The sequence below is a fragment of the Chrysemys picta genome, chromosome 8 (assembly GCF_011386835.1).
Source record: "Chrysemys picta bellii isolate R12L10 chromosome 8, ASM1138683v2, whole genome shotgun sequence".
NCBI classification, from domain to species: Eukaryota; Metazoa; Chordata; order Testudines; family Emydidae; genus Chrysemys; species Chrysemys picta.
Window position 1 is genome coordinate 11,459,514 of NC_088798.1, and position 25,234 is coordinate 11,484,747.

The following is a 25,234-nucleotide window of genomic DNA, read 5'->3' on the forward strand; positions in this document are numbered from 1 at the left end:
TTATTTGTATTCCGTTCCCTTAGGAGCAACTTTGCCATTGGGTTTCTGAAGTGAAAAGAGGAGTTCCATACAGCACTTGGTCTACAGTGGAACTATATTTTCAGTTCAGTGGAAATTATACAGCAGTTTAACTGAGGGTGTAATTAGTCATTTGAGTAGAAAACTGTTGCTACATTTGACAACGGTCATTATTAAAATTTAACAATGTTGGTCAGTAACAGATTCAAATTTGCAATGGTAGGGGAAAACTGTTTGTTTTCTGAGTATAGCAAAAAAGGAATGGATTATAGTAAAAATAAATTAAATATGTTTTTAAGATATCTTCGGGTTACCATACATCTGGATTTTCCTGGACATGTCCGGCTTTTTGGGCCTCAAATCCCCATCCAGGGGGAAATCCCAAAAAGCCAGACATGTCCGGGAAAATAGGGAGGGAGGGAGGGAGGGCCCGGTGGTGCTCGGCTGGGGCTGGGGCCGGCAGTGCTCGGCTGGGAGCCTCTTGGCCTGGGCCGGCTGGCCGCCAGAGGGAGCCGCTCGGCCGGGGGGGCCGGACTGGGCCGTGCCGCACCCCGCCCCAGCTTACCTGCTGCCTCCCTGTTTCAGGCTTCCCGCGAACATTTGATTTGCGGGAAGCAGGGGAGGGGGAGGAGAAGGGGCGGAGTTGGTGCCCCATGGAGTGTCCTCCTTTTTAAAAATTAAAATATGCTAACCCTAGATATCTACATACCCTTTCAGATGTTGCAGCTGTAAGTATTAAAAGTGTATGTTCTACACAGTATTTAATATAATGTCTTTAAATAGTTATTTTGAAAAAGATGAGTTATCAGAGCCAAAAACAGATTTTTGGAGAAACATTATATTCTCTACTCGTTGTCTTAGATAAATATGCAAAACTTTTTTTAGTGTATATAAAGATACAAAACATCATGTCTAAAACAAAAATAGGAAGGTTCTTTTAAACACCCTTCTTTACACAGTAGGCCATCTTAATGTTTACATAGATTTCAAATATATTTTTAAAAAGGATAGTTTTTAAATACATGCAGCTGATTTACCACCTGAGAAACAGATGTAAAGCTGGTCACATTTTCAACCTAAAATACTTGATGTAACTAGACAAACATTTATATTCCCCACATGTATGGTCATATTATAATTTGCCTAAAATATACTTTGTTTGCATGGCCAAAGTTACCTCAAAGTGGGCTACTGTGTCACATGTTTACAATTATATCCTTAGCAAATGAATTTTGCAGACTTACGGGGTATATAAGAGTATTTTAAAAATATTTTTAAGATAATGATAAGAATTTGAAGATTGATCCATATTTAAGAAATAGATTATCAATCCTTCATGTAAAAAGCAAATAATCTTGTAAAGCTTCCATTCAGAGGAATAAGAGCAGGTATCAGGAAAAACTGTCAGTTTTAATAGCGTGTCAATCACCAAGACAGCTAAAACAAAGCCAGCACAGAACCAGGGCTTCGGTTCTTATCTGATCATTAACTGATGTTCAAAGCATCCATTTAAAGATTGGGACACAAACTTATCTTAAGAGGTCTGACAAGCGTTTTAATTCCAGGGATCTACAGAACTTCATTTGTTCTGCCCCGGAGTGCTATATGGATAGAACAGTTAAAATATTCTTTTTTCTAAAACTAGATATTGAACTGATCTACAGGAACTCAAAGCCACTCATCTTGGATATACAGTAATGAAAGTAAATGGTGTTCAGAGATTGAGACCTCGATTACATGGACAACTTTTAAATTAAAAAAATACAGGTTTCACCATTTTTATTAAAGACATTCACTTACAGTTTGTAAAAAAAAATTCTAAACATACATAAAAGTTCTATCCAAGAAGAGATAAGGAATGAAAGTGTCCCACCCCTTGCAACATTACAATACAAACTCAAAATTATACAATTTAAATTGGCTTAATCTTGAAATGTAATCCAATGAGACTGAAGACTAGACACTTAAGGTCCTGCACCAGATAGTAAAACACTCGTAACCCTTCCGGATCCCTAAAAGACAAAAAACAAACATTAGTTTTCAAATTTTAAGAGTAGTTTCTAAAACTAAAGCCATAAAAAAAAGCCATAGTGCCAAGATTGTTCTTTTTCATCAGACTGACTTAAAACGCCATGGTTCAGTCTGGTACAGCTTTTTACTGTGGTAAATTGATAGTTATATGCTTAGACTGAAGGTCGTATACTGTAAGTTTGGCCCACATTCACTACTTTACTTTTACAATGTACAGCCTTTTTGTTCCATATATTAGTTTAATATTGTCACTAAGACTTTTAGAAACATGTGTTACAGAATCTTTTTAGTTTAGTTTAGGGGTGAACTACTGTTCGTGTTGAAGTAAATGGGAGTTTTGCCATAGACTTAACAGGGCAAGGATTTCACTGTAAGAGTTTATAATTTTTTCAGACTCTTAATACATTTTGGGGGTTTTATGCACAAATAATATTTTATAATTCACTGAGGTAGTGTTCAAAATACTTTGCAGGTCATTTTGCTACACTACAAAAGAATGAAATTCTGCAGTGTAATAGTATCAGGGGGTAGCCATGTTAGTCTGGATCTGTAAAAAGCAACAGAGTCCTGTGGCACCTTTAAGACTAATAGATGTATTGGAGCATAAGCTTTTGTGGGTGAATGCCCACTTCGTCGGATGCATGTAATGGAAATTTCCAGGGGCAGGTATAAATATGCTGGTAAGAATCAGTCTGGAGATAACTAGGTTAATTCAATCAGGGAGGGTGAGGTCCTCTGCTAGCAGTTGAAGTGTGAACACCAAGGGAGGAGAAACTGCTTCTGTAGTTGGCTAGCCATTCACAGTCTAATAATTAACAGAGGATCCTCCAAAAGAGGCAGTATGAGACAACAGAAGTTTTTGAATGATAATGGTCATCATGTATTAATGAGTGCTCCCAATGTAGATTTATAAATTGGTTGTAGTTACAATAGACATTCCTTATTAATGACACCATTTTGGCAAAACGGGAATTAGACTACATACTTGGATTGATTTACATCAATAAGTGATCCGATTTTTGATGTGGTAAAAGAGATGTGTTCATCACCGATTACAATTTCAAGCTCCTAGAAAATAAATAAAAAAACCCAGTCAAATAGCAGAACTGCTTGAAAATTATGCTGGTTCATTCATAGGAACAGTTTAAATGTAAAACCATTTTATCTCACTGCTTAAAAACAACAAATCTCATTATACGTGACTTAAATGCCCAGGCACTCATACTTTCAGAGTAAACTGCTCTACTACTCAAAGTTTTAAGTTTCACATATTTACCTATCTGTTAAAAATAAGATTCTAATGGATCTTTCAGTTTACAAAAAAAATGTTAAATACCCAGTTATGCTTATGACAAGCAACCAAATCCAAATTAATACAATGTTAATAATGCAAGTGGAAAAGCTACTAACCTGCCGACCAACTCTGTCAGGTGGAGGCCATAAGGCATCGTCTTCTTTTGTGATTTCACTGTCATCAATTATTCTCTTCAGTTCCTCCATCACACTCTTGTGTACATAGGCCTACAAGCAACATTTAAACTTATCTTAATATATACCAAAGAGCTGATGCATAAGCACAGAAAACTACTTAATGTTTGAAAGTTGACATGTTGAAGACATTTTTAAAGTATTTCAGACCCCTGAATCTCTGAACAAGAACACATGCTTTCCAAAATTCAGAAAGCTCTTATGAGGATTTTCAATAATCATATGCATACAACTTATAAGATGATGAACTATCAGCTCCCAGAAGAAGTTAGAGAAACTGTCAAGACAGTTCTCCATATTACAAATATATATGACCAGAAGTCCCAGTTCTGAAAACCCTTATTCAGTTGAGTAGCCCTTGCTGGGGCATGAGATCAATGGGCATAAATGCATAATAAGGAATTTTCAAGCATGTAAGGGTTTGCAGAAGCAGGCTATTATTCTATTCCAAAAATTGGGTGTAGAAAAGTTGTCATGTCTAATCTATTTACAAAAGTTAATCTTCCTTATTGTATCTAGGATGGACCGAGCATGAATGAAGTGCTCTTTTATTAGCCTTCTTGTAGGTTACAGAAAGCATTAACAAAACAGATTTTTTTCAGATGTTACCACTCTAGAAGTGTTGAATGCACACAGATAAATAGCTGACACCAAGCATTTAGTTCATCCTGGTCAACTCTTCTAATCATGAAGAAGTAAAAGGCCCAGTCGCCTTTTCTGGAAGAGACCCAAATTAGGAGGATCAAGTCTCAGGGGAGAAGAGAAAAGTGCATGTATGGGAGTAGTGGCTCTATGGCATGTTCTCTGCTCCCCATCCCCTGTTGACTAGGGTGTATACCTAAGCAAGAAACAATAATGAAGAATAACCTTTAAAAAAAAAATTAGATGTGAAAACTTTTTTACAATCAACAAATATTGCAACACCATTTATGCCAGATAAAACTAATTCCTAAAGTAAATAAGAACACAGGGAGAAAGGTGCATCAGAAAAGGAAACACAACAGAAAGGATGATTAAAGCACTGGACTAGGAATCAGGTAACAAGGATTCAATGCATGGCTTTGGCACAAACTGTGTGACCTGACTGAATGACCAAAGTCAATTGGAAACTTCCCTATGACTGCAATGGGCTTTGGATGAGGCCCTTAATTTTTCTGCATCAGTTCTCCATATGTAAAGTGGTGATAATCTGTCATAGAGATGGTAAGAGGATGAATTAATTAAATCAATTCCTGTTTGTGGGGTGATTAGATATTATGGTGATGGAGCCATAGAGGGTAACTATAGCTAAAAAGGAATGCTCACTTTGATTAAGTGTTAAAAGCCAATTATATCAATTCATGAAAACCATTTATTTGGTTTAGCTTTATTTGCAGAGTATTCAAAGATATGTTTACTAAAATACACAAATACCATACCTCTTTTCTGATCATTACATCATTTTTGTAATTGCTGTTGTTGGCATATCTCAGTTTTCCTGTTAAAATAAAGATGAGTATTAGATTCAAACTACAATAGACAAAGTACTGCGATGGTCAATACGTAATGATTGTAAAACGTAATAAAATAATGAAACACGTGTATGTTTGTATGGGAAGCCACATAAAAAAGGAAGAGAGAGACACTGTTAGTGTGTGTTAAGTAGGCTGACTCAGCCTTTTATCTTTCCAGTGCTTAAATTGGATAATACTTCTACAAACTGAGGTTCTATTATATAATGGTAAATGTTGTATTTTTGGTACTTGTATGGTAGTGATTTTCTAGGATTGCTAATACTTCCTAATTAAACAGCTATAAAAATAAATCAATTAAAATGTTGCATAAAGGTTTCCTCCAATGCCCTTGTCTAAAATTCCTATTCTGTCCTCCCTGTTGTGGGGACAAGTTGCTGGTCTGGCTGCCATTCCCCCATCTTAGAGGGTGCTGTATTTTGATTCTGAATCATTTGAAAGTCATTTTGGATACTGGATATGAAAGCTGCTATATAGATGTGGGCCAGGGGTAGTCAATTATTTTTTGTCAAGGTCCAAATTTCTTGGTCAATGTATAGTCAAGGTCCAGACTCCAGAAAAAATAATGAAATAATGATAATACGTAAATAAAAAGATTTCTGGGTCCATTCAAAAGTGTCAGGTGGTCCAGATTTGGTCCGCTGTCTGACTATTGACTACCCCAATGTAGGCCATTTTTTCCCCCCTGAAGTTTTTCAACAAAGGGACTCAGTTTATTCTAGGGTTCATACAGGTGGACCCATTCACAAGATAGCTATTAGCTGACTACTCATCTGTAAGAGTCTTGCAGCTGCACAAGACTCCCATAGTCTCTTCTCTGCTGAGAGGAAGAGCTGTAACTAATAAAGTGGGCAGTCCTGGCCAGGGAAGGGATGTAGCCAGGTTACCCAGGAAGATGCAGATTCAGGGTATCTCCAGGCAGCCTATGCTGGTAGGCTTCCATAAGAACCCCATCTATACTTCAAAGCTGCCCTTACCTTGCTAGGTGGAGCTCCCTCAGCGGATTCAAATTGTGCGCAATTTAGAACCTCCGGTGGTAACAGAGCCCAGTAAGAGAAATCAAATACATCTGTGTATTAAATATTTACTAAGAAACTAAATCTGTTCCTAAATCATTATTTTAGCAGACTCTGACTGACGTATAAAGCATTGGGAGGCAGGAGTTATAAATGTTTAAATAGCTGCCATGGACTTTATTTGTATTTTCCATTATTTCAAAACTATGCAACTGGTTAGAGGGCTTGCGCTATAGTTATACTGGGAAATACGTCAATTAACTGCACTAGCAACATTTATTTATAACTTCTGAATTAGCTAGGAACAAGATTTTTTTGTGGTAGATTAATATAATTGTGACCAACACTTTGACAATATTTAGTCACAGAAATCAGATTTTACCTATTATTTTAAGGGACACCACCAAGTGAAGATAAAATATCACTTTTGAATTTTTAGAATTTCTCTTATTTTTATTTTGTATTACAATAGTACCCCATCACGACTGGTACCCAAATGTACCAGGTGCAGTTTAGAACCTCCTGGACATAGTACATATACAGTAACAATCAGTCATCAGCACTGGAATACGGGGGGCCAGGGCTCTCCCACTTTTGATAAGTAGATGGGCCTGGCCCATCCATTTTTCACCATGGGTACCCCATCTCTTCCTCATAGGGCCCCAGCCCTGCCCCTGTGGTCAAGCCAGCAGCTGGAGCCTGGCTGGGGAGCCTGGGCAGCGGGGTTGCCGCAAACCCTCCAACTGCCCAGGGTGCAGTGGGACAGGTGAGCGCTGCCCCCAGCCTGTGTCCCTCCCTCCCCCCATCTAGGGCAGGTGGAGGGCCCACGGCTTCTCACAGCTGCCTGGCCGCAGCTCTTACCATGGCCAGGCTGCAGCCCTGAGGCCCCATCCCCCAGGTGGAGCTGGATTGGGGATAGAGCTGCGGAGGCAGCTGTGGGGAGCCGCGAACCCTCCACCTGCCCTGGGCAGGGGGACCGCAGAACAGGGATACAGGCCGGGGGCTGCTCTCGGCTCCCCAATCCCAGGCAGGTGGAGGGTCCATGGCTCCCAGCCCACTCCTGTTTCCACTTGGCCAGGGGCGGGGCCTCAGGAAGAAGGGGCAGCACCTCTGGCCCCCTGACTTTTGGGAAGGCTCCAGTGGAGCTACAATCAGTACTTGCAGATTAAAAACCCCCAAACAGTCAAAGGATGGAGAAAAGACAGTATTCTCTCTATTTTACTGACAGGGAACGAAGGCCCAGGAAGATTAAGTGACTTGCTCAAGGTCACACAGGAGGATTCCGTGGCAGCACCAGAAATTGAATCCAGATCTCCCAGTGCCGCCTTAGCCTGTTTACAGCCTGCATTTGACAGCACTTCCTGTATAGCCCTGCTCAGTTTCCCCTGGACAGTCCATTTCCCCCCTTTGTGTGGCAGCAGAAGAGAAAAACCTCTAAAAATAAGAGACGGTAGCAGTGAAAGCACAACAATTGCCAGGGAGGCTTGGGGCAGCTTCGTACCCGAGGCGACGTTTTAATGACTGTTTAACCCTGTCTGAGCTTCAAGCTGGTGCCCGTGTAGCAGCCACAACTCGGGACTTGGCGGTCCCTGCCCGGGCAGTGCCAGCAGACGCCGCCTTTCGTTCCGCGCGCGCGCACCTCGCCCGTCTCCTGGCCACCCCCCGGAATAGCCCCTACGAGCCATGTGTCCCCCCCACCCCCTTCGCCATGAAGCCAATGCGCTTCGCCCCCCTCCCCAGCTCAGACCCCGGCTCCCCCTCCCCCGCGGGCCCCAGGCCCTCACCGTCCGGCCGGAACTCGAACTCCAGGAACTCGTGGCCGAATTTCCCCTTGTGCCCCACATAATAGCGCAGGTAGAAATCGCTCCCCATGGCCACCGACCGCCGAGAGACCAGAGTGCACCGCGCGTCCGGCCTGGGAGACCAGACGGCCCGACCACAGCGCGCGGGCGGGCGCGGAGTAATTACGCAAAGCCGGAGGCTTGGCGGCTGAGGTGAGCATGCTCAGTAACAGCGACTGAAGCCGCTGCCCTCACTCTGCCGGGGCTTGGACTCAGGGTCTGCGGGTGCTTCTTAGCGGAGTTCAAAGGGGGGCAAATCGGAGGGGGGAATGGGCAGGGGGCGGAAAGATACTGGCTGGCGGGGGTCAAGAAACGGGGGCCAGGAGATCGGCTGCAGGGCAAAATCAGGGATGGGGCGGGGTTAGAAACCGGGGTTAAGCCCAGAAGGTGGCGCTGCCAGAGTATGACATGGGGCAAAACCCTGGCTTAGGGAGAGGCAGGGGGGTCACAGTTACCCCCGCTGAGATAAGCCACCTGCTGTGTTTGCAAAAATAGGGGGGCAGAGGGGCTTTTTTATTTCCCCTCTCACAGGAGAGTACATCTCAGCATGGGCTTCCCAAGGCTGGGGTCTTAAAGGCACAGGCATCCCAATATGTAGACAGGGCAGCTCCTCTCTAGCTGATATAATGTGCTGAGGTGCTACAGGACAGTGGCTCTCAACCTTTTCAGGTTATTGTACCCCTTTAAGGAGTCTGATTTGTCTGGTGTACCCCTAAGTTTCACCTCACTTAAAAACTACTTGCTTATAAAATTAGACATAAAATAAAAAAGTGTAATAGCACACTATTACTGACAAATTGCTTCCTTTCTCATTTTCACCATATAATTATAAAATACATCAATTGGAATATTAATCTCATACTAAAATTTCAGTGTATAGTATATACCCGGCCCTCCCCGCACACGGGACCCATATACAGCAGTATAAACAAGTCATTATCTGTACGAAATTTTAGTTTGAGGCCCTGTCAAAATTTACTACCCCTGGACCAGAGATTGTGACAAGTGAGTTGTAGCAAATACTGAAGAAAGTAAAAACAACGAGGAGTACTTGTGGCACCTTGGAGACTAACAAATTTATTTGGGCATAAGCTTTCGTGGGCTAAAACCCACTTCATCAGATGCATGGAGTGGAAAATACTGTAGGCATGTATAAATATACAGCACATGAAAATCACTTTTGTAGCAGTAATGAGGCCAATGTAATCAGGGTGGCCCATTTCAAACAATTGACAAGAAGGTGTGAGTAACAGCAGGGGGAAATTAGTATGGGGAAATTAGTTTTTGTAGTGATCCATCCACTCCCAGTCTTTATTCAGGCCTAATTTGATGGTGTCCAGTTTGCAAATTAATTCCAGTTCTGCAGTTTCTCGTTGGAGTCTGTTTTTGAAGGTTTTTTTGTTGAAGAATTGCCACTTTTAAGTCTGTCATTGAGTGTCCAGAGAGACTGAAGTGTTCTCCGACTGGTTTTTGAATGTTATAATTCTTGACATCTGATTTGTGTCCATTTATTCTTTTGCGTAGAAACTGCCTGGTTTGGCCAATGTACATGGCAGAGGGGCATTGCTGGCACATGATGGCATATATCACATTGGTAGATGTGCAGGTGAACGAGCCCCTGATGGTGTGGCTGAAGTGGTTAGCTCCTATGATGGTATCCCTTGAATAGATATGCGGACAGAGATGGCAACAGGGTTTGTTGCAGGGATAGGCTCCTGGGTTAGTGTTTTTGTTGTGCAACAAACCAGAGCTATGGGACTAAATTCAGAGCTGAGGGGGAATTTTCCCTGAGTAAAAACTGCACAGGCATCTCAGGATTTCATCCACATGTGTTAGGAGTAAAACATCTATTCCTAGAGGAACTAGCTCCTCCCTGAAGAATTGCTCCCTATAATACTATATGTTATCTAGGGATTGGTACAGGGTATTCCTAATGAAGATCAAGTGTTTGACACAAGTTCCATTAGTTAGAGTGCAAACAAAAATAAAAGCCACTTCTTTCATTTTGAGCCCAGTTACAGAAATTGTTAAGTCCATGACCAGAGCCAGCAGCCTTGTTGTATGTTTGAAAGCTCTCTTGCATATGAAGACTTTTCCACTTGACCAATGCATTCCCTTCAATGAGGCTCTAGTTAATAGGATAATGAAATGCTGCTGGCTAGCATTAGGCTGTAAATTAGCACTGGCTGTTAGGTTGTAATGTGAGAATGTTTCTATTTGAACTTTCCCTAGCTATCTCAGATACTAGGCTCTTGAGAGCCTATCATGTGCAGGCATTTGTTAACATCAGGCACCCTGGAATATCAGGGCCACTAAATTCCTATTTCTTTACAGCACTGTGTAATGAAAAAAGTTGTCTGTTGACAAGCACCCATTCTCTTCTTGAAAGTGATGCTTTTCCAAGTGCAAGGAAGGATTACTTCTGCTTGGGAAGGAGTTCTGCAAAGTGCTTTCATTTCAGATATATAAAGGCAAAAATCAGAGGTTGCCCGCTAGATGTCTTCTGGCTATGAAAATTGCTTGCACTTTACCAAACTCCCCAGTTCAAGCTGTACCCTGAATCTTTCTCTGCAAAGCCACAATGCTTATAGCCTCTGGCATTATACTGCTGCTGACTGGGTAGACATCCTGTCTCCTAGTGAGGATTACACAGCCCAGCACTCGCTAACCCCCTGTTGGGTAGACACCTCTGTACTAAGGGAGTGAGCTCCCTAATCTGTGGGCAAATGGTACCCACATCACACGCAGGCCTACCTGAGGCCTCTATCTCTTGAACTCTACTCAGTTAAGTTTCACTGAATTGACACATCTCTCTGCCCCATTCCCTGGACTCCCCACGTGGAATGCTCCCCCTCTCTCAGCATCCAGGGACTTGGCCTCTTCCACGCATGCTCACTCGTTCCGCGGACAGTCAACGACAGCTCATTGAACCAGTGGGAGAGATCATTTGGAGAAAAGCCCCGCCTCCTCCAAAACCGTATGTGGAAGAGTCCAGCGCGGCATGTGGGGGGATGTGTGTGTCAGTGAACCAGTCCGAACCCTGAAATATGGGCGTGGGGAGGCTGAGACCTTAAAGCCTCGTCTCTATTCTAGCTCCTTCTTCGCTGCTATTTCAGCTCCGTGGGGCGCCGTGCGTTCCGCCCCCCACGCTCACCATGGTTTGCTCCCCCCTCTCTGACGCTGGTTTGATTTAACCGTCATAGGGGGCGATAAGGTACGTCATCGCGCAGCTGAATGTTCATTGGTTGGGGAGGTAGCCGAGCTGGTCCTGACCATTAGTCCAACTGTCTCTGTGGGGGTTAGGTGCTGATCCCGGCTGCGCTAGGGCTGGGGGGGCCTCGCGGGTCGCGCTAGGGAGGCGGGGCCCGGGAAGGAGACAGCGGGCCGGACCCCCCGTAGCGCTGGTCGCGGCCAGCCGTCGCGAGCCGGTAACGGCGCCTGAGCCCACACTATGTCCGGCAAGAGTAAGCCCTTGTCTAGCTGCAGCTGCCCGGAGCTGGCCGCGGGGCAGCGAGTCGGAGCGGGCGGCCGAGGTGCTGCAGCCCGACTGCCCCAGGAGGAGTCTGAGGCGCAAGGACGGGGCCGCAGGGCTCACCCCAGCCTGGGCGACCCTGCCATTGTCAAGTCCCCCAGTGACCCCAAGCACTACAGGTGAGGGGGAGGGGCCCAGCACTAAACGGGACCGCAGGGGGGGGGGCGTGTGGGGAAGAAGGTGGAAGGGATTCCCCCCCCCGCCCCCAGCGTCACGGGGATGGTGCAGAGGGTCTAGGCGCTTCCCCGGCCTTACAGTAACCCTGGAAGAAGAAACTAAAACAAACGATTCCCCCCCCCCCTTCCTCCCTCATACATTTCCAGTTGCTTCCATATCAGCAGCAAACGTGAACTCAAGGGTTGAATGAATACTTTTAAAATGTACCATGGGTACGAATTGGGCTGTAGCCCACGAAAGCTTATGCTCAACTACATTTGTTAGTCTCTAAAGTGCCACAAGCACTCCTGTTCTTCTTCAAGTATCAGAGGGGTATCTGTAAATAGCAACAGAGGGTCCTGTGGCACCTTTAAGACTAACAGAAGTATTGGACCATAAGCTTTTGTGGGTGAATGCCCACTTCAGCAGATGCAAGTTCTTGGATCCTATTCACCAACCACATACATTGTTAACATTAAGAAATTTTAACTCCGTTGGATGATACCTCTACAGCCTGTAGAGAAATGCTTGTCTCCTTCAGCGAGGGTTATGATTTTTCACATTGGGCAAGTTGTTTCTAACTTGAACTTTTGAGCCTGGATAATTGACATAAAATATTATTTGAAGGCCCTTGCTAGCAGCTGCAGAGTAATGCACTTGTCTGTGCACAGAAAAAAAATATCACCAAATTCTTGTGACTTTACACTATATAACCAAAGCTAACTTATGGCAAATAGGCCCTGATCTATACTACAACTTTAGGTTGGTGTACGTTGCCTTTTGTCAACCTGTTTTGTGCATGTGTCTATACTCAGATTTGTCTCTGGCAGACATAAGCACCTAATTATTGCAATGCAGTAAAACCACCTGCCTGAACAGTGTAGATAAATGGGTGATCTACTGAGTGTGCACGTAGATGCTGCATGATGTGTATTGACCCTAACAGTGCTCTAGGAGCTGTCCCATAATGCACTGTTTGCTGCAACAGTCACAGCTCTTGTAACAGCTGTAAATTCCACTGCCCAGAGGTCGCAGCTACTGAAAGCCCCACCTCCTTTGAAGTCACCTATGTATTTTTGAAATGCCTTTTCCTGATTGTCTACCTTGGTGAACATGTCTAGGAACTCTCCCCTGTTACGTGTAACTAGCCAGCCGACCAGACTGGCTCAACACACCGGACATGCTCTTGCTTGGAGTAAACAAGAGATATTGGGTCTCGTGGGACTATAGGGAGAAGAGGCTGTGCAAGCACAGCTATGGACCACCCGTAGAAATGTGGACATCTATGAGCAAATTGCATGGGGAATGCAGGCAAAAGGATGCAACAGGAATCAGAAATAGTGCTGAAGGAAAGCGAAGGAAGTGCAGTTAGCATGCTACGAGACAAGGGAGGCCAATAATCAATCTAGTGGTGAGCTGCTGATCTGCTTTTAAAACAAACTGTGTGCCATATTTGACAGAGGCCCCACTAGCACTCCGCAAACCACTGTGAATACCTTGGAGGAGCCTGAGATGTAGAGCCCTGCCACGAACAGGGAAGAGGAGGAGAGGGGAGATGTGGGGCAGGGGGGAGGGAGTCCAACCATACAACAAATCAAGACCTGTCTGAGACTCCACCATGGTCTAGTCAGTCCTGGCAGCCAGATATGGATGAGCCCAATGAAGAGGAAGGGATCTTTGGTAAGCATGTGCATGCATTTTTCCTTACAGTGTTTAAATGTAAAGATGTCTCCTGGCCCATTGTCAAGTTAACAAGACACCGGTATAAACTTTTAGTTGTTTTACTCATACAGGAAGAGATGGAGGTAAAACAAATAGAGAGAGGTGGTATCTGCGTTTTGTTCCCCCGCTGGATTGGACATGGAGAGGGCCAATCGGAGCAGTTTGTTTACGTACAGAAGAATGTCCCTTGTATCCTCCTGAGAGATCTCAATGAAACTTTCATGGTGTTACTCCGCAATCCTCTCCTGAAGGGTTCTAGGGATGGCTGCCTTATTTCTTCTTCTGCAGACGATACTTTCCCACACCTCCCCATGGTGAGTTCAGCTGGCAGCATTGCACTAAGCAGGCTAGTGGCATGTTGGCCTGGATGGCTTCAGGATGCCAGTAGCAGCTGTGCTGTCTGTGGCTTTGCTATCCTCCGGAGTGAGATATCAGCTAAAACCACCACTGCCTATAGATAATAGTGCCAATATTCAGTGCCATTGCTCTATATTTGTAGAATGGAATAGGGACCAAAATTTGATTGTTTCATGCAACCAGAATTCCTCCCCTGCCCCCAGTGGGCCCATGCTCACCGTGGCTGGGGCTGCAGAGTGGTGCTGTGCAGAGGCACTTCAAAGCTGAAATGTCAATAAGCAAGTCTTATGAAAAGTTTTTATGGGAATAAGGGAAGGGCGTTTGAAACTTATTCCCTCTCTGTTGTGACTATAAATCCAATGATACATCTGTCTGTTTTTATCAGCAGCTGCCATTGTGGCTTTGAGGGATGCCCCTTGCACATCTGCAGAACACCTGATCCTGAAGAGGAGAAAGAAGAGGATTAGTTCAGCAAGATCTTGCAAGCTATTGCTGCTTCAGATCGTGAACAAAGGTCCTGGAGACCAGCGTGACAGATGTTATGGAGAATGAAAAAGGAGACGGGAAAGGCTAGGATTCCCAGCAGGAAGGGGAAAGGGAGATGCACCAAGACATAATAGAGCTTCTCAGGCAGCAAACTCAGATGCTGGTTGACCTACAGGCCCAGAAATCTGGCTCCCCGCACTTTGCAGTCCTTAGAGAGCTCTGTAGAAGCAGCCCCGACACTCCAAAGCATATCATGTGGCATCACGGGCCACATCCTAATCCCTATGATTCCTCACTGTGTGACTGCAAGGAAAAACACTGCTTAACATACACCAACATAGGTCAGTATGTGTAACACAAGGGATGACATTTGTATATTGAAATGGACAGAAATCTTTGCTGCTTTTCCAATTCTAAAAGTTCAGTTCAGAGTTTGTATTGCCTGCTGTTTTTTGCACGTTGCTTTTCTGCACTGTTTTTGCCAAATTTCTTATTTTTTAAATAATTATTCTTCACAACACATTTCAGAATGCAATGCAATGCTCAAAGCATAGAGTACTTGTAAATGTACAGCACCACAAAACTTAGAGGTTCTGGAAAACACCCCCCAGTCATATTTATAAATGTACAGCAAGCACCAGATCATTCATAGCTTCGGTAAAACATAATGTGTGTAAATATGCAGAAAGCACTACACATTTCCCGACAGCACTCAAAGCTTCAGGTCCACAGAACATTCCAGTACAGAGCACTGCTATCGCTGACTGTTAAAGTCTTCTTTTAAAACCTCACTTAACTGCCTAGCTCCATGTTGAACTCTTGTAATGGTTGTTGTATGGCTGTTCAAAGTCTGCCCTGTCTCCTCCTTCCATCCTGGTGACAGCTTTTCCCCCATTGCCTCACAAATATTATTTAGGTCACATGAGGTAGCTATAACCATTGGAATATTTTTCTCATTGAGATCCAGTCTAGTGAGTAAACACCACCAGTGTCCCTTCACTCTACCAACAGCACATTCAACTGTCATTCTGCGCTTTCTGACCTGGTGGTTGAGTCTTTCCTTGGTGTGGTTGAGGTGGCCAGTAAATGGTTTTGTGAGCCCTGGGAGCAAGGGGTAAACTGGATCCACCAGAATCACTACTGGCATTTCAGTAGCACCAGTGGTAATCCACTGGTTGGGAAAGAACGTCCCCGCTTGCAGCTTTCTGAACAGTCTTGTGTTCTTAAAGATGTGGGTGTCGTGCTTTCAGTAACTAGCGCTCAGTTATGTAGGGATAATCTTTACTTTTTCCATCTTCAACTCAACGTGGAAAAAGTTAAGAACGCTTGACCAAATGGCCTTACTATTCAGCATACCTAGCACTATTTGAGATTCCCACCTCAGCTTTGCTAGCTAAAACCCAATTGCTTTCAGCTGTTCCTGAGTTAATCTCTGACCTTAATAATGGAAACTTTTTCCTGCTGTATTTAGTAAACATCGTCCGTGTTGACCTGAAGATGGGAGTAAATAGAACAGTATTATTATATTCCCTTTTACTTATTTGGAGAAGTGTATAAAGAAATACAAAGATCTAGAAAGGATAAAAGCATGGATAGAAATAGCCAAAGAGGCTTATGACTTCTGTCAAAATATTCTCTTCTGAAATGATATGGAAGCTACGTTGCTACACCTCATAATTGTGTGCTCACCATGCTCATAACACTTGCAGCTCTATATAATTAAATCTCATACTTCAGGACTTCAGCTGGTTGCCTCCAGTGGTCAGGCAGGAATTATTTCCCCTGATGCACAGCTGGCTAGATGGGCTACAGCTAGAACTGGGACACCATTCAGGGTGGACCAGTGGTCTAAGGTAGCACAAAAGATTCTCTTTCTAGATGCCTGGCTGTGTGTCTTGCTCACATGCTTAGGGTCAGACTTACTGCCCTATTTGGAGTTGGGAAGGAATTTTCCCACGGGTCAGAGTGGCAGTGACTTTCTTTTTTTCCTGCGTTCCCCAGAAGCAAGTGGTGTGGTTTGCCTGCTGGGATCATCTGAGTATATCTTACCTAATTAATTCCCTGCCGTTGCAATAATTTTTTTAAAAAAAGGTAATTGGGATGATTTGGTAATCAGCTTGACATTGATCCTGGGCAAGATAATGGAGTGACTAATATGGGACTCAGTTAATAAAGTATTAAAGGAGGTTAATGTAATTAATTAAATCAATATGGGTATATGGAAAATAGATCCTGTCAAACATATCTTTTTTTTTTTTTGATGAGATGAAAAGTTTGGTTGATAAAGGTAATAGTGTTGAAGTAATATATTGAGACTTCTGTATGTGTTTTGACTTAGTACCACATGACATTTGGATTAAAAAACTAAAATGATATAAAATGAACATGGCACACATTAAACGGGTTTAAAACTGGCTAACTGATAGGTCTTGAAATTTAATTGCAAATGGTTAATTGACATCAAGTGGGTATTTTCTGGTGGTGTCCCCCAAGGATTGGTTCTTGCCCCTATGCTATTCATCATTTTTATCAACGACCTGGAAGAAAGTATGAAATCATCATTGATAAAATTTGCAGACACAGAAATTGGGGGGGTGGTATAGTGAATAGGACAGGTCACTAATTGGTAAACTGGGCGCAAGCAAACAATATGTGTTTTAGTATGGCTAAATGTAAATGTTTACATATAGGAACAAAGACTGTAGGGTGTACTTACAGGATGTTGTACTCTGTCCTGGGAAGCAGTGACTCTAAAAAACATTTTGTGGTCATGATGGATAATCAGCAGAACATGAGCTATCAACATGATGCTGTGTCGGAAAGAGTTAATGTGATCCTGATGCACAAACAGGGAAATCTTGAGTAGGAGTAGAGAGGTTATTTTAATCTCTGTATTTGGCACTGGCATGACTGCTGCTGGAACACTGTCCAGATCTGGTGCCCACAATTCAAAAAGGATATTGATAAATTGGAGAAGGTTCAGAAAAAAGTCATGAGAATGATTAAAGAATTAGAAAATATAACCTTACAGTGATAGACTCAAAGAGCTCAGTCTATTTAGGTTAACAAAGAGAAAGTTAAGGGTGACTTGATTACTGTCTACATATCTATGTGGGGGACAAATATTTTATAGTGGGCTCTTCAGTCTAGCAGAGAAAGGTGTAACATGATCAAATGCCTGGAAGCTAGACAAATTTAGACTGGAAATAAGGAATACATTTTTGACAGTGAGTGTAGTTAACCATTAGAGAACAATTTACCAAGCATCTTGGTGAAGTGTCCTTCATTGTCCGTTTTTAAATCAAGATTGTATATTTTCTAAAAGCTATGCTCTAAGAATTATTTTGGGGAAGTCTGATTACCTGTGTTATGCAGAAGGTCAGACTAGATTATCACAGTGGTCCCTTCTGGCCTTGGAATCTATGAATTTATGAATCTTAGGAACTGGTGGCACCTTGGTCTTTCCTGTTTTCTGCTTGTGACACAAAGTTTACTGTCCTTAGGACTGAAATGCTTTAGTCTAACTAAAGTTGTTGGGCTTACTGTATTGGTATCTGGATGAAATTTAATGGCTTGTGATGTACAGGAGGTCACACTAGATGATATAATGGCTCCTTCTGGCCTTAAACTCTATGATACTATAATGGTCACTAGCAGAAGCAGTATCCATTTGAGTACAAGACTTTTGTTGTAGGACATGAAGACAATTGACTCTGTTCACACTACAGTAATATAAATTTAATAAGTTGTTATAGGGTCAACAATTGTATATATTCTAGAATAGGGGTTCTCAACCTTTTTCTCTCTGAGGCCCCCCTCAACATGTTATAAAAACTCCAGGGTCCACCGGGTGGGGGGGAACTCAGGGCTCCGGGCCAGCAGGGGTTGGGAGGGCCTTGGGCATAGGTGTAGTTTGACTTTTATTTGGGGTGGAGGGCAAGGGCCGGCAGCTCCGCACAACGCGGTCCAGGGAGGGAGTGCCACCTCCACTCCCTGACTTACCTCAGCAGGGGGTAGCTCAGGGTGAAGGAAGAGGGTAGCTAGAGGCTATGTGCCAAGAGGGCTCCCTCTGTGGTGGCTGCTACCCGAGGGCTCTGCCATCCTGGAGCTGGGTCCCCCTGCCTGGGCAGCTTTTAGCGGCTGCATGAGCAGTCAAAGGGGGCTGGGAGCTGAGGAGCAACTGCAACCCTGGACACCAGCAGCAAATGGGGGGAAGCCACAGCTGCCCGCTCCAGATGACACCACCAGCCAGAGGAACAGCTGCCCCGCACTCCCTGGCTCTGGCTTCCCACCTACAACCTGGCCAGAGGGTGGGGCCTGAGGGGAACTGGAGGTGGGGGGCTGGAGCTTCCCCCGGGGCTACCCCACTCTGGGTAAGGCACTGCAGTTTGGGAGGGCAACACCCTTGTGCCCCACAACTCTGCCCATGGGCTCAGGGTTTCTGCCTGTGGGGAGCACCAGGGCTCAGGGCTTCAGCCCTGCCCTGCTCCTGGCTTCAGCCCAGGGGGCACCCTGAGGGGGGGCACTGGGGCTCCCCTACTGCTCCCAGCTCCAGAGGGGGAGGGCGCCAGTGCTCCCAGCTTGACCCTGTGTCACTCCTGGCTTCAGGGCACAGGGGCTGCCGGCTTCTGCCCTGCACTGCTGCCGGCTTCAGCTCTGCACTGCACCACTGCAGGCTTTGTGGGGGCTGCTACGGTTCAGGGCACCGGGTTTCAGCTGTGGGGCCTTGTGGCCCCCTTGAAAGGTCTCTGACCTGGGTGTAACAGATGCAACTATAGCTGCCTAAATCTGCAGACAGTCTGAACCAATAGCTTTGAGAAGTGCAAATTTCCATATGCATCTCAATGAGAATCTGCCCCTCCAAATGGGGGTGGATGAAGCCACAGGACCCTCATTTTGTGGTGTGTATTATGCTCTAGATTGTCTTAATCCAGCTCTGAGTAAATACAACACAACTAGGGTAAACATACACTACTCTTCCTTGCTTTATAAACCCATATCTACACACAGAAAGTGTGAACTGAAGAATGCACCATGTTATCACTATCTAGTTTAAAAATGCAGGAGTTAAGGCTTGTTTTATTAAATATTCTGATAATTAAATCTATTAACTAGTTTGAGTTAAATTTCATTTAAAACTGGGTCCTTCAAAGAAAAAAGTGTTCTGTCTTTGTGGTTGGTGGTTTTTTTTTTTTTTTTTTTTTTTTTTGAGGGAGAAGGAAAAGTTAGTTGATATGATCTGGAGCTTTTTATATTGTTGCTGTTGTTAAAATCCTGTTTCTTAAGAAGCTAAAACAAGACATACATAAAAGAGTAAAGTAAAGAATAGCAAAGATAGAAAATGTAGTTTCTGTCTCTGGTGTTGACTTTCACTTGCAAACTCACTGTTGGGAAAACACCGGCCCAATACACAGTCTTGTCATCCACTCTGAGATCTGGAAACTTGTACTGGCATCAGGCTGTTTAGGACATTTCTTTTAGTTGCCTATTTCTGGTCACAGGCTTACAGCAGTGTTGCAAATATGCAATGTTGGAAATCAGCAACAAAGGTTTGAAACAGAAGAAAAAACAACAACAAAGGTTGCAGGATGGATATAATCAACATATCACTCTTTGATGCACAAGAGAACTTCAGCTATGACAGGCATTCAGAATGGACTGACTGGAAGAAATGCTTTGCAAGACTTCACATTGCTACTAAACTTTACCAGGAAACTGGAGACATCCAGGTATTGTCTTTAATTTATGCTATGGGGAAGCAGGCAGAGTATATCTTTAAATCCTTTGCCTTTACTGATGACAATCACAAGGATGACTGAAAGAGTTCTGGCTCTGTTTGATGCATACTTTATACCTTTAGAGAAATGTGGTTTATGAAAGGGCGTGTTCTCGCCAGAGAGATCAAGAACCAGGGGAATGTGTTGAGTCTTTTGTAAAAGTCTTTCATACCTTGGCAGAAAACTGAGATTTGTGGATTGCAAAACATGAAAATATCAAAGAGAGACTGATTATTGGGCTTACAGACAAAAGTGTCTCACAGCAGGTTCAATTAAAGACAGTTTTAACCATACACACAGCTATCCAGATAATAAAGCAGAGTGAGCTAGTGAAGGAGCAAAACAAAAAGCAGGAGCAACTTGAAAAACCAGAAACTAGCTCAGAAGCAGTAAAGAGACACAGCATGTCTGCAAAAACTAATTATCATAAATCCACTGAGGAAAAGAGGGACAAGTCCATAGCTACAAAATCTTTCAGACTAAATTCACAAGATGTGGAAAAATTCAGAGCCCATTCACATCTTCAGTTTGTTCCTCAGAAGGAACAATCAACAGAGTAAACTTTACAAATGGCAGATGTAGAACAAGAAGAATACAATTCCAAACCAACCACAGCCAGCCATTGCAACTAATGGACAGCCAGATCACAAAGTTATTAGGCATTTGAGTCATGTTATTAGAAAACCTGTATGATTCAGAAACACCTTAACGAACTGATATGTACTGAACTTTAAAGTTTGCATGATAGAGTAAAATTTTGTAAATGGTACGACTATAAAACTTAAAGGGGGAGATGTGATGGAATGTTAAAACTATTATAATGTTCAGCCAGCAGGTGGCACTATGTGTAACATACTTTATCTGAGCTGGTAACAGTTATACCTGATAGTGCTTTAAAGTATCTTAAAAAGAACACATTTCTTGTATCTTTCTTCATGATGAATGTTCTGTCGCCAGTCCAAAACTGGTACAGAAGCCTGTCCTACTTGTAGCAGTCCTGCAATCTACCGTGTACAAGCAGCATGTGACAGCCATCATAGCCAGACTTTAAGAAAGAAGGTGGTGAAAGAAAAGGACACATGGAGAGTGCGAGGGGAAAGATGAAGTCTCATATCCCAGCTGGTGTTCAGAATTGAGCCAATGCAGGTGATAGTGTTGTCTGGTTGCTTCTCTGAGGCCTGGTCTGGTCAGGACATCTCGCAGGATTAGGATGAAGAATATCTGCGGTTCCAGGAGATAGTGGGGTGGCAGCAATGCCGATAACCTTTTCTTCCATTGTTGGCAGACAGCTGCTGCTTCTGCTAGTTTTTCCTAAAAAGTCTTTTCTTTTTAAGACATCCCCCTCCCGCCCCCCAAGAAGGGGATGTTGGGCAGTTGGGTAGGAGATTTCTTCCCATCCTCTTGGCCAATGACCTGGCCTCATTTATATATGCCTTTGTCACCTCTCATCTAGACTAAAGCAGTGCAGTATACCTGGGCATGAAGCCTTCAGTGCTTAGAGTGCTTCTCCTAAGTGAAATAGGCTATCACAAAACACATCATATCTGTCCTCTGCTCAATATGCTGGCTTCCTATAAAATGTCAAGTCAAGTTCAAGGTCTTGGTCCTTTTTATCAAGATGCTCAATGCTTGGGCCCAGGATATCTAAAATGTTACCTAGAAGTCCAACATGAACACCATGGTCAACAACTCTGCTCCTATGGCACAATGGACTTTTCTACAATAAGGGAAAAGCTCATCTGTGCAGGAGACAGATCTTTCTCAGGCCGGTCTGAGACTGTGTAATGAACTCCCACAGGAACGAAGAACCATCACAAACGTCAACACTTTCTCTTCTCTGTGCATATTGCACTTCTTTGACCTTCCCTTCTCTAATATAAACATATGCTCTGTGTGTATATATATATATTTAAATTTAAAACAAAACATCCTACTAAAACAACACCTGCATGCACACAGAATTCTTCCCCAGGAAGAGGATATGAGAGAGAACAAAGAACATGTGATGGATGTTAGTCACATTGCTCAGTTCAGTACTGAAAGGTGCTCCAATACTGTGGTAATGAGCATAGTATAAGACCCTATATAGAATACAATTGAAATGTTTGGATTTCTCTTACATTTAAACGTCACTCTGAACTGCCTGGTTTTATAATGCGTCTGGTTTTTGGTGTGTGTGAGAGTGTGTTGGGTGGGTGGATAATTGCAACATCCCTGTGGTGCTTTTTACTCTAAATTACTATCAACCTTATCTCCATTTTAACCCAGTTTTTGTCTGGGAATATAATTAAATGGCAAAAAGGGACTGGTAGATATTTTTTTTAACTTTTCTGCTCTCAAACTACCTTTCATGCTTAGCAGATCTTCAAGGACATCACTGTGGGAAAGGGAATGCAGTTCAAAAACCAAGAACGGGTTCTCAAACTTCATTGCACTGCAGCCCCCTTCTGACAACAAAAAATACTACATGACTCCAGGAGTGGGGACCGAAGCCTGAGCCCATCCGAGCCCCATTGCCCCGGGAGGGGGCAAAGCCCGAGCTCCACTGCTCCAGGTGGGGGGAAGGTTGGAGGGCAGCCAAGCTGAAGCCCAAGGGCTTCAGCCTGGGGAGGTGGCTTGTAACTTGAACCCTGCCGCCCAGGGCTGAAGCCTTCAGGCTTCGGCCCCAAGTGGTGGGGCTCGGGCTTCAGCAAGTCTAAGCTAGCCCTGGCGACCCCATTGAAATGGAGTTGTGACCCACTTTGGGGTCCCAACCCACAGTTTGAGAACCTCTGGCCTAGAACAAATATGAAAAATTCAGAATTTTTCAGACTTTCTTTGGGAGTTCTGTGGCTGCAGGTGGACAATTGAAGATTCAAATATTATTATAATTGATTTCACAGGTATCTCATGTTACAAAATGGCTTGTGTGCACTGCTGATTTCGGATGCAAATAACATGGATAGTGTTCCTTCGGAGGAGTCTTCGGAATGGGAGGATAATGATGAGACCGAGATTGAAACTGATGAAGATGATGACTCGGGAGCAGAGATGGATGAGGACAAGGAAAATTATGAGGATGATGACAATGATGGAGATGATGAGGAGGATCCCAATAATTCTGATGATATGGAAATGGAAGAACTAACAGAAAAGGAAGAAGCAAAGAAGAGAAGTGGTACAGAGAAGCTGGTATGTACTAATGTTACAGAGTCAAAGCTTGTTAAGTAGAGAACTACTCTCATGGTCCTAAGCTCTTAAATATTGTGGTCTGACAAACAAACAGGCTAGTCCTCCATTCCTGAATGTCCTATCCATCTAGTTACTAATGTGGCCTCCATCTCTGGTATCTGAGCATCTACCTCTCTTGTTCAGGGTTGAGCCTATATTACCATTACTTATGGACTCATAGCTCATATTTCCAGCAGAACATCCTGGTCTGTTTCACTCTTCTGTTCTTTGTTGAGTATAGAGTAGCTCTGTTAGATTGTTAGAACTGGAGTTCTCGCCTACTAGATAAAATGACTGTATTTTTTTTTAGAAGTGACTCCTCAGTGTCTGTTGTGTTTATTTTGCAGTCTGCAGCTGCTCTTTGTGTTGCTGTTGGGAGTTTCTGTGATCCTGAGGATCTGCCTGGGTTGGCACATTTTCTGGAGCACAGTATGTATCATCTTACATTTCAGTCTTTCCTCCCAAAGTGAAAAATGTAATGACATTATTTTGGATTTATTGATTTATATGAAATATTCTAGAAGCAGAATGCCAGATGGGTGTGATATGTAGGTACCACATCAAAAATGTTTTAAAGAGGGATGTTAGAGGCTAAGATGGGGATTTCATGAATTATCAGGGGGAGTTCTCCCCAAGTGTAAGGGGTTGCATGAAGAATGCATGGAGGTGAATGTGGGAAAAATGGGGCTGGCATCACTGGTGATATAAAGTTGTTGGGGGTGGGTAAACTTCATAATACAAACAAGTTGGAAGGTAGGGTAGAACTAAATGATGGAGGGCCTTAAAGATGAGGACCACATGCTGTGCTTGGTGTGGTAGAGAGTGAAGAGTGGGTGAGGTGATTGTGACACAGAGGCTCATAGGTAAAAGGCTCCCTATTCTTTGCAAAAAACCCTCTTACTTCAGACTTGACAAATTCACTACACCAAACATGTGCCTTACAGGATATTTATCCATAAAGAGTAACATTAGGATACCTCTAAAAAGCTAGTAACTTGTCAAGATTCATATAATTGCAAGGTGTATGTATGGGTGATATTTAAGGAATAATTAATGTATATTGAAAGTATGCTTTATAGACTTGGAGTAAAAAATTAGTCACCAGGAGATATGTCTGGGTGGTGGGGTGTTCAGGTCACTCTGCCCTGTTTAGTTGGTGATGCAGTGCAAGGCTTGATTATTTATCCTTGTTCAATCCAAAAACCATCAAGGAAAAATCATAAGAGACAACTGCAAATCATCAAATCCTGTTGAGGGTAAAGAAAGTAATGTTACAACAAGACAGGGATGCCCTGCCCATGAATAGAAACAAAAGATTGTTTCAGATAACACAGATCAGGGAAAGGTATTCTGGATGATTTCACTGAGGAGACATTTTGAGGAGCAAGTTGTTCTCATGAAAAATTGGATCCTGATTCCTGTGAAGCCAGCCAGCTCTGCAACAGACAGAACTTTTGGGGAAAAACCTACTTTATTAGACATGAAAGGTAACTATTAATAAGCGTCAAGTATCAGAGGGGTAGCCGTGTTAGTCTGGATCTGTAAAAAGTGACAAAGAGTCCTGTGACACCTTATAGACAAACAGAAGTATTGGAGCATAAGCTTTCGTGGGTGAATACCCACTTTGTCAGACGCATGTGGTGGAAATTTCCAGAGGCAGGTATAAATATGCAAGCAAGAATCAGTCTAGAGATAACGAGGTTGGCTCAATCAGGGAGGATGAGGCCCTATTCTAGCAGTTGAGGTGTGAACAGCTAGGGAGGAGAAACTGCTTTTGTAGTTGGCTAGCCATTCACAGTCTTTGTTTAATCCTGAGCTCATGGTGTCAAATTTGCAAATGAACTGAAGTTCAGCAGTTTCTCTTTGGAGTCTGGTCCTGAAGTTTTTTTGCTGCAGGATGGCTACCTTTAAATCTGCTATTGTGTGTCCAGGCATGTTGAAGTGTTTTCCTACAGGTTTTTGTATATTGCCATTTCTAATATCTGACTTGTGTCCATTTATCTTTTTACGTAGGGACTGTCCAGTTTGGCCGATGTACATAGCAGAGGGGCATTGCTGGCACATGATGGCATATATTACATTGGTGGAC

The 25,234-nt window shown here is 43.4% G+C and overlaps 2 protein-coding genes across 7 annotated transcripts in view; one reads left to right on the plus strand and one right to left on the minus strand.

Annotated features, from left to right (window-relative positions):
• Positions 1 to 1,782: 1,782 nt before the first annotated feature.
• On the minus strand, positions 1,783 to 8,035 carry MAGOH (mago homolog, exon junction complex subunit). The gene is made up of 5 exons (XM_005284837.4): positions 7,849 to 8,035; positions 4,956 to 5,014; positions 3,460 to 3,570; positions 3,035 to 3,117; positions 1,783 to 2,030 (listed from the first exon to the last, which is right to left on the minus strand). The coding sequence occupies exons 1-5, from the start codon at positions 7,934 to 7,936 to the stop codon at positions 1,931 to 1,933; spliced, it is 441 nt and encodes a 146-aa protein (XP_005284894.1). The 5' UTR covers positions 7,937 to 8,035; the 3' UTR covers positions 1,783 to 1,930.
• A 3,181-nt stretch (positions 8,036 to 11,216) lies between these two features.
• Positions 11,217 to 25,234, plus strand: part of LOC101941153 (nardilysin-like) — an 80,040-nt gene continuing 66,022 nt past the window's right edge. For 5 of the 6 annotated variants that reach the window (XM_065555372.1, XM_065555368.1, XM_065555367.1 and 2 more), the window contains exons 1-3: positions 11,217 to 11,556; positions 22,818 to 23,106; positions 23,493 to 23,574. In XM_065555372.1, the coding sequence (XP_065411444.1) occupies positions 11,357 to 11,556; positions 22,818 to 23,106; positions 23,493 to 23,574 (571 nt within the window). In that variant the 5' untranslated portion in view covers positions 11,217 to 11,356. Of the gene's footprint in view, positions 11,557 to 19,648; positions 19,888 to 22,817; positions 23,107 to 23,492; positions 23,575 to 25,234 lie in introns of those variants that run through there. The other variant, XM_065555369.1, reaches the window with a different exon arrangement.